The following is a 15035-nucleotide window of genomic DNA, read 5'->3' as shown; positions in this document are numbered from 1 at the left end:
TTTTTCCCAAAAGTGGCTTTTGATTAGATAGAAAACAAGATAAGTCATAATTTAGGTTTAGAGAGTATTTATAGGACTCCTAAAACCCTAGTGGCCCTCAAAAACAAGTCTGAGAAGGTCCATCAAAACATGAAAAATCGACCAAATATAGATCTTGTGCGCGGGTTCGTGACCCCGCTCCAGTGGGTCGCTCCAGCTTCACAGCGGGTTCGCCACCTCGCTCCGGGACGTCGCTCTGGCTCCCTTCGCACTTCATAGATTTGGCGCGCGATGTACCCACCTCGCTCTGTCTTGGTCGCTCCGGTTCTCGAAAGTTGTCGACGGGATGTTGGGCCCAGAGCGGGTACGCTACGTCGCTCCACAAGGTCGCTCCAGGTCACAGCGGCTACTTGACCCCGTTGCGCTCGCCCGCTCCAGATCATGCTTGTATCACGACGAAATGCCAACCGGGTTGATGATGTCGCTGCGAGAGGTCACTCCAGGTTAGAGCGGGTTGCTCACCTCGCTCCAGTAGGTCGCTCCATCTCCTCTACTCGCCCAATGATCATTTTCTACTTCTTTTTGAATCACAATGCTCCCAAACATCTCCAATCACTCCATAGTACTCTCCAACACCTAATAGAGACAATGCATGCAATATGGACTCTAAAGATGCCTAATTCCTAATCTATATGATCATAATGTACAAGATATGAAGGCTAAAAACATGTAAATATGCAAGATATCAGTATCGTTGGAATCCACGAATCTTCCCAGATCTTAACTTCATATCCTGAATAAATCTTATGTCTGATTCCCAGCATCAACAACTCCCTTGCAGCCGAAATACTAGTCCACACATATGATGGGCTACTAGCTGGGATTGCTCTTAGTGGTGAGCTTAGTCTATATATCTTCCCCTCAATACCCGGGCAACCAAAGAGTCAGGGAACTGGATAAGCCTCCATAGCTGTTTCGCCAAAAGGGCCAGATTAAACTCATGGATCAAACGAAAGCCAATCCCACCCTCCTCTCTTGGTAGACATGCTCTTTCCCATTTCGCCCAGTGCATTCCACGTTTCGGTGGATTTGAACTCCACCAAAATTGAGCAATAGCCCGTGCTAGGTTTTCGCATATCTCCAAGGGGAGAAGGAAAGAAGACATTACATAAGTTGGGAGCGCTAGCAAAATAGATTTAATCAGTACTTCCTTGTCTCCTTTTGATAGCCACATGCCTGTCCAACCATTCACTCTATGCATTAGCTTATCCTTAAGAAACGCAAAGAGTTTGCTCTTGGACCCACTTATGTCTTCCGGAATACCAAGGTAGGTCCCCATTCCTCTTTCATTTTGTATTCCAAGTGCATCTTAAATCTCTTGCCTACTAGTTGCATTGATTCGCTTACCAAAGAGTAAGGATGATTTATCAAAGTTGATACATTGACCTGATTCTTTTCCATTCTTCCAGACCACTTTCATTACTTCTTCACATTCACGGGACTCCGCCTTGCAGAAGAAAAGGCTATCATCAGCAAAAAGAAGATGGGATACCGAGGGACACGCGCGTGTGACGCGCATCCCCGTTATCTTCCATTGGCTCTCTGCGTGATTGAGAAGGCTAGCGAGCGCTTCCGTGCATAGAATAAAAATGAAAGGAGACAAAGGATCTCCATGACGTAGGCCTCTACCAGGAACAATATTTCCTCTTGGCTGTCCATTCATGAGTACCTTGTACTTAACCGATGTAATGCATCGCATTATCCAAGTGATCCATGTTTCCGAGAAACCCATCTTTCGCATGACAGCCTCAATAAATGACCATTTCATCCTGTCGTATGCTTTACTCATGTCTGTCTTGATAGCCATCCTTTTATTATGACCACTTGGTTTGGTTCTCAGGGTTAAAACCATGATATTAACAAAATTTTTGTTTATGAAGGAGGAGATTAGACCATGATCTTGTCATGTGGTCCTATCCTAAAAGTCAAATAAATAAGTTTTATATGAGCTTAGGCTGTGATATAACAAACTAAGTCCCACATTGAACAATTAGACAAGGAGAGTCTATTATATAAAGAGATGTCCAACTCTAATAGTACGAAGCATTTTGGGAAGGAAACCAAAAGTAAACCATGCGGGCTTGCCAATTAGGTCCAAAATGGACAATATCGTACTAATCAGAGAATATAGAGTTGGACACGGGATTTCACAATCCCAACAATTGGTATCAGAGTCAGGTTTGACGAAAACCTGCAAGAAGACCAAGATACTCTTCGAGTAGAAATAGGACCCTTCAAGGTGGAAAGGGAGGTTAGGCAGAGATTAGTCAGAAGATCCTGGAATTGTGAGAAGAACATCCTCAAACCCACTCAAAGTAACCTTGCGACTAAGGGTGTCGAATGTCGAAGAGTTGGACACGGGATTTCACAATCCCAACAATTGGTATCAGAGCCAGGTTTGACGAAAATCTGCAAGAAGACCAAAATACCCTTCGAGTAGGAATAGGACCCTTCAAGGTGGAAAGGGAGGTTCAGCAGAGATTAGTCAGAAGATCATGGAATTGTGGGAAGAACATCCTCAAACCCACTCAAAGTAACCTTGCGACTAAGGGTGTCAAATGTCGAAGATGCGACAAGGCACCGAGATGATTCGTTAGAGGAAAAGGGCACAAGGTGTGTGGTCCTTAGCTTGAGGGGGAGAATGAGAGATGTCAACCCAAGTCCCACATTGGAAGTTTAGACAAGGAGTGTCTAATATATAAAGGGATGTCCAACTCTAATTAGTACGAGACCTTTTGAGAAGGAGCCCAAAAGTAAATCCATGCGGGCCTGCCTATTAGGCCCAAAGTGGACAATATCGTACTAATCAGAGAATATAGAGTTGGACACGGGATTTCACAATCCCAACAATTGGTATCAGAGCGGTTGACGAGAAATCTGCAAGAAGACCAAAATACTCTTCGAGTAGGAACGAGACTCATCGAGTTAGACACTCATTGTCTAAACATAGGCTACGTCATATGGTTGACCAGAAGTTTGCTTTTTAAAGATTCTAGGTCTAACTGGTTTTCCCGCTATGACCTGCAAACGCAGCTTTTGCGGTTGGTAGTGGTTGACAGTGTTTTAAAACAATCATACACACCGCTACAAATCGCTCCAAACTGCTCCGAACCTCTTAAAATCAAAACCTGGCTGCGGGTGGAAAAATAAATATAAAATTATTTTTAAAATTATTTTATAATTTTAAAATTAAAATTTTAAAATGAAAATATTATAAATAAAAATATATACATATTTTATATATTAATTAAAATTCACAAACAGTATCATAATTTGCTTTATAAAAACTTTAAACTAACTATTTATTAAAAAAAATTAAACATTTCTATACACACATATATAGAGATATACACATATATAAAACGAAATAAAATATTTTTTTAATTTTTAATATAAATCTTCAAAACAAATTTTATTAAAATTATAAATTTCAACTAATTTGAATTTTTTATAAATAAACATAATATTTTTATTAATCATATTATATTGATAATTATTATATTTTATTACAATAGTATTTTTTTATATTTTTTTAATGTTATAATATGTTGATATGTGTAATTTATTATTAAACCGCTGCAATATCTTATAATCAACCAGTCACAAATATCCCGCAAACGCAACAATTTTCAAACGTTGCACCAGTCATACAAAATGCTTGAAACCACAACCACCTGCATCCGCAACCGCAACTGTTGCGTTTAAACCAGTCGGACCCTAAATGGAAGCCAAATCCAAATTTACTTATATCTTAAAAGAAACCTTAACACACTAATTTGATAACCAGACTAAATTTTGGATTACATTTTCTAAAAAAAATTGGTTTAGATTGGTATTAATTAGTGTTTGGATAAAGAAGAACGAATAAAAGAAAAACTAAATTTCAAGTTTGTTGATACCAAACGAATATCCTCCAAACAAGCTAAGCTGAAAAGTAGAGAACAAGCCAAGCTGAAATCATAGATAGATTAAATAATGTTTTGCTTTAACAAAAAAGGATCCTCCAAGGTGATCTTCTCTTACGTAGAAGCAAAGAACATATACATGTTGGGTTAATTAGTCTATAATTATGGTTTAATAGTTTGGGATGAGATATATATGATTTGAGGATTAGGGTTCAGAGTCTAGAACTTAAGATTTGATATATATAATTTAGAATGATAAAATTTTAAATTGATATTTTAAAATATTTATTATATTAAATGTATTATTCGTTAAAGATAATTTAATTTTTGTGGCTTTAAACCAAATTTTATTTATAGTCATTCTTTTTCGCGTGGGTTATTTTGATCATAAAAACTTATTTTAGGGTGTCTAAAAGATTTGACTTTTGGAGGCACTTACATAAGAATCAATACTGTTAAAACTGAAGGGTCTTTTTTGAGTTACCCTTGGAGTTTTGAAATATTTACAACCTCGTGCCACTAATTTTATTTATTGTATTCGATTAAGAAAATGATGTGTTTGCTTTGGCATGAGGTACTGAAACGATTTACCATCAATCGAAGACAACCCTTTGGAGTTTTTCTCAATTGAATACCAAATCGAACAAGCTCACCAATACCTCACCGGATTCGACATGCAAATCTATTAAAAAGGAAACAATATTCAGTTGGTCAATAATGATTTTGATGAACATACGGTATGTGACTGAAGATGAAAGTAAATGATACCTGCGTTTTGATCAGTGATGATTGAGCATGTTATCTTTGGTTACTTTTTACAGAGATGGAAGATTTTTTTCTATCCAGATTGTATTGGAAAGAGTCAAAAAGACATTAAACGTTTTTGTCACTTGCTCCTAAAACTCTGTATGGGTCTGGGTGTGTGTAAACATATATAAATAAGAATGAAGGCCCAATTTATCGGTTCTAACATAACATATAAATTGGGTATCATTTCTTAAGTGTATTTATTTCTTTCGTGACAACATAGGTATTTTTTGTTTATATTTAGAGTGTCTTTGTATTTATATCTTTTTTAACTGAAAAATTGAAATAACGTGTTTAAAAGAAATTATATTGTAGTTTTAAAAATATAAATATAGGTTGATATATAATGACTTTTTATTGAATAGTTCATAAAATATATTATTACATGTCTACACAAAACTCCGCATATATTTACACATCTACACAAAATACCTCATATATTTGATATTATAATCAATATTATTAAAAGTGAAATACATTTTTTGACATTCCATTAATTTTCTTTAGATATTACAAGTTTGCCATTACCATTCTTAATTTTCAAACAGTTTATTAAATACATTCTTAATCGTGGGTCAAGGTATTAAAGGCAGTCTACCATTTCCAATCTTTCTACGGTGCTAGAAATATGTTCATTTCAAACCAAAAATAATGAACAGATAAAAAATAATGCCAATTTTAACCAATGTTTATGGGTCGAGAAGGAAAACAAAATTATTAGCAAACAAGTTATTTCACGGCCCCATTACTAATAACATTATTATTTTATCAAAACCCAAATTATTAAAACACATTATAAGCAATTAAACCTCATTAAATAAAAAAAAAGTTTAATTAGTATAAAATGTAGTGATATTAGTATTTATTAGTTAATGAATAATAATGTTCTAAGCAAAAGTTTTTTTATGCAAAAATAATATAAATAATACGGGTGGGCGTCTTGGTATCCATTTGGGTTTGGTTCGGATCTACTCCAGTTTTGGATTTTCAGAGTTAAAGATATCTATTCCATTAAGGTATTTATAAATTCTGTTTTGAATTTTGCGGACTCGATTCGGATAATCAGTTCAAATTATTTAAAAAAAATTAAATTCATATATACTTTAATTTTCTCAAAATCTAAAAATAAAAGTAATATATTACATATAAATTTAAATAATGTATGCCAAAATACATGAACCTAACATAGAAATTGGTTTGGCTTGATTTGAATAGAAAATTAATAGATAGTTTAAGCATTTTTGGTGTTTTGAGTATTGTTTAGCTAATTTTATATTTTATTTTTGACTTTGTATATATTTTCAATTATTTTAGACAACTTCAAAATATCTTATATATTTTTTATATATTATAATTTTAAAATAATTAATATATTTAAGTATACAAATTTGATTTAGATATATTCAGATACCCAAAATATTTCAATTTGGATCGGGTTCGGTTCAGATTATTTAGATACCAAAAGTTTGAACCCGTTCAAATATCTAATCAATTTTAATTATAGTTCAGTACTACTTATTTGGATCAGATTTGGGTCACCTATATCACCTTCGTATGAAATAATATTGAAAAATAATTTCCGCGCTTTCAAAGCGCGGATCAAAATCCATTATTAAAAGTAAGTTAAATCAGTTATTTATCAAATACAAGACAAATTGTACAAAAATAATTAAGTTTTGGCAAATAAATTGAAAACGGAAAATCGAACCGAAATAATACAAAAAACAAAACCAAAACTAAATCAATGTTAACAAATATCTTAACAGTTCATATATCGCTAAAATAGAAAATCTGAAACCAAATTGAAACTAAACCGAGAACTGAATGGGTACCTGAATATATTAAATACAGTTTATACACCTTTAAAATATTAATTATCTTTAGTTTTAAAATTATCAAATATTCTAACACTAATACATATAACCGAACAACCCAAAAATGGATTGCCCTATTACTTTTTATCCGAGATATTTAAAATTTTCGTTATTTCCCGATAATCACCAAAAAAAAATTATTGAAAATATTTAAATTTATTCAAGTTATCCGATATTGTATCCAACAAAATTCAAAATGTGATTTTTATCCAAATTATTTAAAATTATCCAAAAATGGGAACTGAAACCGAATTAAACTCAAATTTTATCAGGTTCCTAACGTTATTATTCGAATCAAACTAAAAACCAAAATAACCAAACCGAAACTAAATCTAAATTCATAAATAACCAAACAGTTCATATATCTCTTGAACCGAATAGACGAAAATCACAACCAAATTGGCACAAATTGAAAAAAATGGAACTGAACCTATAATCGAACGCCCAAGGCTAAACATATTAGTGGACTAACGGGTTAGTAAATTTTCAATAAAAGATAATCCCGCGCTTTGGTCAAAATCTAGTTTGCTTTTAAAAGCTTTATATACAAGATCTCTTGTATTTCTCTGCCATTTCATTGAAACATATTTGGCAAAAAAAAAATCGCTTTGTCAAATTTCTTACTGCCAACTTTTTCTTAAACTTTCTTTGATTAATTTGGCAGGGATTTGAAGAAGTTTTATTGACATGGAAACCACTAATATGATGACGCTGTTGAACATGTTTTTCTTAATCAGGTCTTCTAAGCATACATAGTTCAATTTGGTAGTGTATGTAATTTCGGTTCAGAACATTGTAATTCATCAAGGCAATGAGTTAACCAACAATGACAACAATGTGCAAGAGATTACATAGTCTACATTCTACAGAACATGTTATTTGGAGAGTTTATTTGCGTTTCCATAAGCGTTTGCGTTCTCAGACGCAGCCAAGGTTGTTTCATATATGGAAACGCAAACTCAGCTAAGGTTGCTCTCATCACATTACAACAAACACACTCCGTTAGTATTACAACTCTTGAAACTCAACGAACACACACAAGAAAACCTAGAGTGCATTCTACAGAGAATGAACCGCTGATTCGATTTCACCGTCCATAGACTCAGCTATCTCTCTAAACGACTCGCTATGGAGATGCCTAGTGAAGCTAGTGGTCGTGTCCAAGAAATAAAGAATCGACGACATCATACAGCAACACACAAACATAGGGATGGGACCAAAGTTCCACAAGAAGAGCGGGAAGGAGAAGTAGAAAGCTCGCAATCCAAGAGACCAGAAGTAGCTAGCTCGGTTCAGGTTTCTAGAAACGTACTCGCAATGCTCTCTCTTCCCTCTCGAGACAGGAACCGTGATCAGGAAACTCACATGAGCGTAGTACCTGATGGACTGGACGTTGCAGAGAAAGGCCATGAGGAAACATACGAGGATCGCGAAGTTCTTGATGGTTGCAAGGACCGGGCTTTTGTTTCCGTATATGATAGGTGACGCTGTGGATTTGGAAGCAGAGGTGTTGCTTACGAAGACGCCGATGATGGAACAGAGAGTGATTGCTGTTGTCGCTAAAAGTGTTGATGCCATTATGTTGTTCCTTATTGTCTGTACTGCCAGTGTACCGTTTTTCAGCGGCTCCTGCACACAATAACAATGAGAAAAATTGAATATTGATTAAAAAGGTTTAACAAATCATCCAATACAGTTCCGGATTTTGGGTAAAATTTCAGACTTTATTCGGGTAAAATTCCAAGTATTTTCTGGTATTTGAATATTTCGGTAACCCCTGTACCTGAAAACTAAAATATTTTAAGTATTTTAATTATAGACGCGAACGGATCCAGACCCCAACCGGAGTACTAATTCCAAATTTCTAACATCAGGAAACTGGAAACAGCTAAAGATCTTTATTTTCTCGATCGTGTTTACTCTAAACCCTAATCAATTTTGCTCTATGATATGTTAGCTGATGCAAATTAGGGTTATCAGTTCTCAGTTGACCTCGAAGAACCTCGGAATCATGAAGCATAGTGGAGAGATTCAATTTCAAAGCTCATAACTTGGTTCTCTTCCCTAAAGAAAAGCTTTCAAGAATCTCAATTACAAAGTCCTAGATCCACTAATGAAACAGCATAAACCCTAATCTGGAAACTCCACCGCGAGGAGTATTATACCGAAAGAGGAAAAAGGAGAAGAGAGAAACGTACGGTCATCATAGAGAAGACCCATTGCCGTCGAGACTCAGCGTTGAGGGAGATTACAGTGAGCTTTGGACGGTGGATTATGGCGTAGCCGAGCCAGACGTGGTAGGCGACCATCACGGCGAGACCCGCCGGCACAAGTATTACATCCAACCCTTCCTCTTTCCACATGAGTACTCCGCCGCAGAGGTACTCGAGGTTCGTATGGTTCCGTGATCGGAGAAAAAGACAAGGATCGATGTCTAGAAAGGAAGCCAGCGCAGCGCACGAAGATGGAAAGGGACAGTGTTCGTTCACACGTGTTAAACAGTACCACACTAACAAACAAGCTCTACACAGTCTGATGGGGTCTTCATCTCTGTCCGTCTCTATTAACGCAATGCGTTTTCTAGTTTGGTCCGAGCATTTTTAAGCTTTTAAACGATTTGGGCCCAAAACGAACTTTATTGGACTTTCAGTTCGGCCCTATTTGGTTTTCTAATAGGAAATTGTAGTGTCTTGTAGGAGATTGCTTCTGAGCCGAAATAATACCAGTTATTTCAGTTTGAACCAGGGAACCAAGAATGTATTACCGTGTTGGCTAATAAGCTACTTACCATCTTTAATTTGTTATGTAGTATTCTTCAGTGATGTAGGTGGAGCAACTCTGGACTCTCACCATGGGCTGGTTTGTTGTTGAATATGATGAAGATAGGGGGATGTTGACCAAGGTGAGAGAAACATGCTACTAGTTGTCTTTAGTTTTTGGTTCAATATTCATATGCTCTTTATTGCTATTGAAGAAGGGTGCAACCCAGCCTTGAAGAAACAACTAATGAGATGATGAGCAGTAACTTGTATTGGGTGACTTTAGAACTTGGGATCAAGCCTTGTAAGAGTTTCCCTTGTTACAAAGTGGCTTAAAACTTGAGCCCATGCTGATGGCTATAGAGCCCACAATGGACTAAATAATGGAAGAGAGAAAGAAAGATTTGAATGTGTTTTGCTTCTGTCTGCTTATTTCATGGCAAGACAAATCGAATTGGCTGTGAAACGGTACCACCAACTCAATTAGTTGACTTTAGGCTGTTTCATTGAATCCTTGTGAATCTGTTATTAATGACACTCATTTGCTCACCAAACGTGGTTGTCGTGTTTGTATGATTATATACTGATTCGGTTGATCTTTCTATCCTGTTTCTAGATGAACACACAAGTCATCTTCATTCAATATTTGATTTTACGTGATCTCATTGATTATTCTTAAACGAAAGAAAAAAGAAGGATTTGATATCTCTGTGTTTGCCCGTTTGTCGATGATCTTTGTGATCTGATGATTATTTTTGTTTATATGTATCAATATGGAGAGAATCTTGCATGTGTCACACTAAGAAAAAAGAAGTACAGAGTACAAGTTTACTTCAATTTTTATATAAAAATATAACAGAATAGTTCCTTGTCAGTTGTCACATTGAAAATTAGTGAAAGCTATATTCAACATATATATCGGGAACAATGTGAAGTGATAATAGTTTTTATATTGAAGCTGATTAATGGTACATTTGCCTGTAGCCGTTTTTAGAATCTAATGACATGAACAATGAGCAAGTTAACTGAATAAACGGTGGTTGCTCCTTGAATATTTATATATGGGTGAACTTATCACTCAAATTATTCTTATAAAAATGGATTGATTATTGATGGTTTACCACATTCAAGACAAGATGCCTAGTTGTGGGGTTAGATCACATGCTAATTTGATTCCATAAAGGCATTATTACAAAAGATAATCAACTATAACAGAAATGTACACATGAATGCGTAAGAAAACAAGATTCTCTTCACTATCGTTCACGATTTCATTTTTTGGACCCGAAATGTTTAAAATGATACATGAATGGGCATGCCTAATCATCGTAACTCATAGTTAATGAGAGTTGTATCATCGTCACGGTCGTGTTATAGTCCAAATTTATGTATGAGGGGATTGTACATTAAATATGGGTGAACTACTATCAACATACATACATGTACCCCTATATATATCTAAGTCACATAAACATTCAACCTCCAAATCGTATTATTATAGTCCAACAATCACTTATATCATCATTATTCATAATCATTGATTACAAATAAATAAGTGCCCCACTTGAAGTAATGATGTACCATCCTGTGTTACCCCCTAAACTCAATACTCCTCCAATTTGTTTATTATAATCAGTAATAATTCTTTTCTGTTGTAAATTTCAAGTCTGCCACGACACACATTCATATAAAAGGCAACCTTTGGAATGCTATCAAACATAAAAAAAAAAAAAGAGAGCCCAAAAAAGAAGAAAGAAGAAGAAGAAAATGGGGAAAGAAGTAGTATCAGAGAAGATGAAGCTTGTGGTGGCATTGATCACACTTCAGTTCTGTTTTGCAGGCTTCCACATTGTCTCAAGAGTTGCTCTTAACATTGGTGTCAGCAAAGTTGTGTACCCTGTTTATAGGAACCTTCTTGCCCTTCTCCTTATAGGTCCCTTCGCTTACTTCCTCGAAAAGTAAGTCCTTTCTTCTCTCAGAGTTCTAGGGTTTGCTAGAATAGTTATCTGGGGTAAATTGTTGGATAATATCTAAAGTATAAATCTTTAATTTTTCAATATTCTTAACAATGCAATGTTTCAACAGAAAGGAAAGGCCTCCACTCACTATCTCTTTACTAGTTCAGTTTTTCCTCTTGGCACTCATTGGGTAAGCGTAACAAAACAAGACCATAGCTTTCTTCTTCTGATCACCAATAAAATGTTTTCTTACAATTCTGAAACTCTGTGTGTGGTAACAACAGAATCACAGCAAACCAAGGATTCTATCTATTGGGACTGTACTATGCAACTCCAACGTTTGCTTCCGCAATGCAGAACTCTGTTCCTGCCATCACTTTCATCATGGCTTGTGCCCTAAGGTAACCCTAAACCCTAAACCCTAAACCGCACAAGCTCTTTCATGAAAATGTCGTTCTCAAGTGAGTATTAACATTGATCTTCCTCTGTGTATCAAGGTTAGAGCACATAGATTTGGTTAGGAAACACGGTGTGGCCAAAGTATTGGGAACCCTAGTGAGCATTGGTGGGGCTACAGTGATCACACTGTACAGAGGATTTCCGATCTTTCACAAGAGCCATAACATGCACGAGGAGGAGAGGATAGAATCTAACTCATCTTACAACTGGTCACTTGGATGGTTATACCTAATGGGGCATTGTCTGTCATGGGCTGGTTGGATGGTTCTTCAAGCTCCTGTTCTAAAGAAGTACCCAGCAAAGCTTACTCTTACATCGTTCACATGTTTCTTCGGTCTGGTTCAGTTTCTTGTCATTGCTCTGTTTGTGGAAACTGATCTCAATAACTGGATCATCGTCTCTTGGGAAGAGCTCTTCACCATCCTATATGCCGTAAGCTCTCTCTCTCACTCCCTCCCTCTCTATCTTCCTTTCCTGAGCTGAATCGATGAAGTTAGCTAATGAATCTTCTGTTTTATCGTGTGATTACAGGGACTAATAGCGTCGGGGTTGGTGGTTTATCTTCAAACTTGGTGTATATACAAAGGCGGTCCTGTCTTTGTCGCAGTCTTTCAGCCTCTCCAGACACTTCTTGTAGCTGCAATGGCCTTTCTTGTTCTTGGTGATCAGTTGTACTCTGGAAGGTAACACACTAAAAGCGACATTGTGGAGTTTTGTTCATTTCAGTTGCTTGTTCTAACTCAAATATTTCCTTTACAGGATTGTTGGTGCAGTGTTCATAATGTTGGGACTGTACTTGGTTCTTTGGGGCAAAAACGAAGAAAGAAGACAAGTGCTTGAACAGACTACTCAACAAGATCCAGAGTCTCTGACCAAACATCTTCTTGAGGCACAAGACAAGAAGACTAATGCTGAATCTCAAGTGTAAAAGTTTACACTTTGCAATATTTCTCTGTACATACACACATGAACTTGACCAAAACACGCAGGCTCCTCTAGTGGGTCTCTCATACAATGCATATCCTAGTTGTTTATTTTTGAATTGCAATAAATTTATGAATAAATAAAATATATATATAATTGAATCAAGCCGACAATGGAGAACCAAGTTGTCGTTTAAGTCATGATTTTGTCTGGTTGTTGACAGACCAATGTGCTGGAGAAACTCATGTTCATGCAACTATGTACAATTAAGCTTCTATACAACGAATCTGTAACATTTGTGACCAAGTCTGTGTCCCAGACATTGAACTGATTCTACTTCTATTTTGAAAATATGACCAAATCATAATCACCAATCACCAAAATAAGCAAAGCGAGAAATATTGATATCAAGTCAATAGAAAGAAAACAAATAAACTTAGCACTAAACCACAAAGCAAACCACTTAGGTGAAAGAAAAGAGGGTATAAGTTCAACGACCATTACGAAAAAACACCAAAACACGAAGTAGAAACAAAGCTTGGATAGAGCAATAAGAGAACCGTTTTGAATGAAACTACCACACTACCTCACAGTAACAATGTCATCGATCTTCAAAATCATCCTTACGCATTCAGTTGCGAGAGTGATAGCGCTGGTGCTCACAAGCAGAGGCTGCACCACGTTCTCCTCCAAGATGTTAGTGATCTGCCCTTTCCTCACATTGATCCCAGAGTTGATTTCCCCTTGAGCATGCTTGTTCCTGAGTTCAGTCACAATGGCAATAGGATTCAAACCCGCATTCTCAGCTAGCGTGTACGGGATAACCTCGAGGGCTTCCGCGAAAGACTTCACACAGAAACCTTCCATCCCATGGAGCACCTTAGCCCAAGCACCTAGCTGCCTCGAGAGCTCAATCTCCGGCGCACCACCTCCAGCAATCAAAAACCTCTTGCTCACCAGGCACCTGACAACACACAAAGCATCGTGTAGACTCCTCTCGGCTTCATCTAGAACAAGCTGGTTAGAACCACGGACCAGAACAGAGGTGGTCCTCCCCATATCTTTAATCCCAGTGATCTTCAAGATCTTCCCATCTCCAAGCGAGGCTTCTTCAACAAGATCAGCATGGCCAAGCTTCTCAGCTCTGAAATGCTCAATATTAGCAATCGGCAAACAGTTCAACGTCTTGGTGACGAACTCAATCTCATCCCTCTCAACATCCTTAATCACCATAATCTTAGCTTTAGCCAAATAATGAAGAGACAGATCAGTCACAGCGTCTCTCAAAATACTCTTCTGAATCAGCAAAACATTGCAACCAGTCGCTTTAATCTTCTTAATCATCCCCAAGATGTAGTTCCTCTCTTCTTTCAAGATCCTATCCATCTGAGTGTAATCAGAGACAACAATACTCTGCTCGATGTCAGTCTTCGGAGGCGAGATCTGGAACTGAATCACAGCGATCTTAGCATTCTCCATCCTCGTAGGTCCACCAGCGGCGTGACTCACCTTCTTGTCAAACACCAAACCATTCACAGTGTGTGTATCGTCAACAGTCCCACCAAGCTTCTTAACAATCTTGATATCACGCAAATCAACAATCTCCGGCTTCTCCGGATCAATCACGGAGAGAACCGCATCTACAGCTAACGGAGCGAGCAGTGTGGAGTACTGGCTAACAACCTTACTGTTCAGCGACGTGCTCGCCGATTTCACGAGAGAGTCTCTGTCAGTTAGCTCCACGGGTACAGCCATGGCGGTTAAGATATCAACGGACTTAGCGCAAGACTTGTGAAGCGCATCTGAGATCACGGTAGGGTGGATCCCGGAAGCTAAGAGTGATTGGCACACTCTCAGCAAGGCTCCGGCTAGTACGACGACGGTGGTGGTCCCGTCTCCGGCGGCGGAGTCCTGAGATTTGGAAAGCTCCACCATCATCTTCGCCGCCGGCTGGAGAACGTCCATTTTGTTGAGGATCGTGGCTCCGTCGTTGGTGATGATGACCTCGCCGCTCGCGGTGGAGATCATCTTGTCCATCCCCTTGGGGCCCAGGCTCGTGCGGACGGCGTCGGCGACGGCGCGGCCGGCGTTGATGTTCGCGGATCGGATGTCTTCCTTGCGTTTGTTGTCGACGAAGGACTCCGACTTGGATGCGCGGGGTCTCGATGCCGTGGATGCGGCCGCCATTTTTGAGAGGTATAGATCTGATAAGAGAGTGAAAAGGAAAGCCTAGAGGGAGCCAACGAGAGAGTTCTGGAAATGGAAAGAGAGGAAAGGAGATTTGAAATTTTCTGTAGGGTTTACGCTGGC

The 15035-nt window shown here is 37.6% G+C and overlaps 3 protein-coding genes and 1 pseudogene across 3 annotated transcripts; 1 reads left to right on the top strand and 3 right to left on the bottom strand.

The window, feature by feature from the left end:
• Nucleotides 1-880: 880 nt before the first annotated feature.
• Nucleotides 881-1318, bottom strand: LOC106338477 (uncharacterized mitochondrial protein AtMg00310-like). Its single transcript, XM_013777446.1, has one exon. The coding sequence runs from the start codon at nt 1316-1318 to the stop codon at nt 881-883; it is 438 nt and encodes a 145-aa protein (XP_013632900.1).
• A 6106-nt stretch (nt 1319-7424) lies between these two features.
• Nucleotides 7425-9188, bottom strand: LOC106341832. The gene is made up of 2 exons (XM_013780561.1): nt 8824-9188; nt 7425-8254 (listed from the first exon to the last, which is right to left on the bottom strand). The coding sequence occupies exons 1-2, from the start codon at nt 8986-8988 to the stop codon at nt 7685-7687; spliced, it is 735 nt and encodes a 244-aa protein (XP_013636015.1). The 5' UTR covers nt 8989-9188; the 3' UTR covers nt 7425-7684.
• A 1608-nt stretch (nt 9189-10796) lies between these two features.
• On the top strand, nt 10797-12847 carry LOC106338472 (annotated as a pseudogene).
• Nucleotides 12848-13099: 252 nt separating this feature from the next.
• On the bottom strand, nt 13100-14921 carry LOC106315563 (T-complex protein 1 subunit delta-like; the record flags this gene model as incomplete). Its single annotated transcript, XM_013753331.1, is given in 1 exon segment — nt 13100-14921. A coding segment is annotated over 1 exon segment (1605 nt). The 3' UTR covers nt 13100-13307.
• Between the last annotated feature and the right edge of the window lie 114 nt (nt 14922-15035).

This window comes from Brassica oleracea, chromosome C1 (assembly GCF_000695525.1).
Source record: "Brassica oleracea var. oleracea cultivar TO1000 chromosome C1, BOL, whole genome shotgun sequence".
Classification (NCBI taxonomy): domain Eukaryota; kingdom Viridiplantae; phylum Streptophyta; class Magnoliopsida; order Brassicales; family Brassicaceae; genus Brassica; species Brassica oleracea.
This window is presented reverse-complemented; position numbering and strand designations above follow the sequence as displayed.

Bases quoted from the DNA above. Each gene is read 5' to 3' on its own strand.
- LOC106338477 (XM_013777446.1), bottom strand. From the start codon at position 1,318: ATGGGGACCTACCTTGGTATTCCGGAAGACATAAGTGGGTCCAAGAGC.
- LOC106341832 (XM_013780561.1), bottom strand. From the start codon at position 8,988: ATGTGGAAAGAGGAAGGGTTGGATGTAATACTTGTGCCGGCGGGTCTC. The intron at 8,255-8,823 runs GTACGTTTCTCT...TATTGTGTGCAG, and splicing joins GGGTCTTCTCTATGATGACC to GAGCCGCTGAAAAACGGTAC.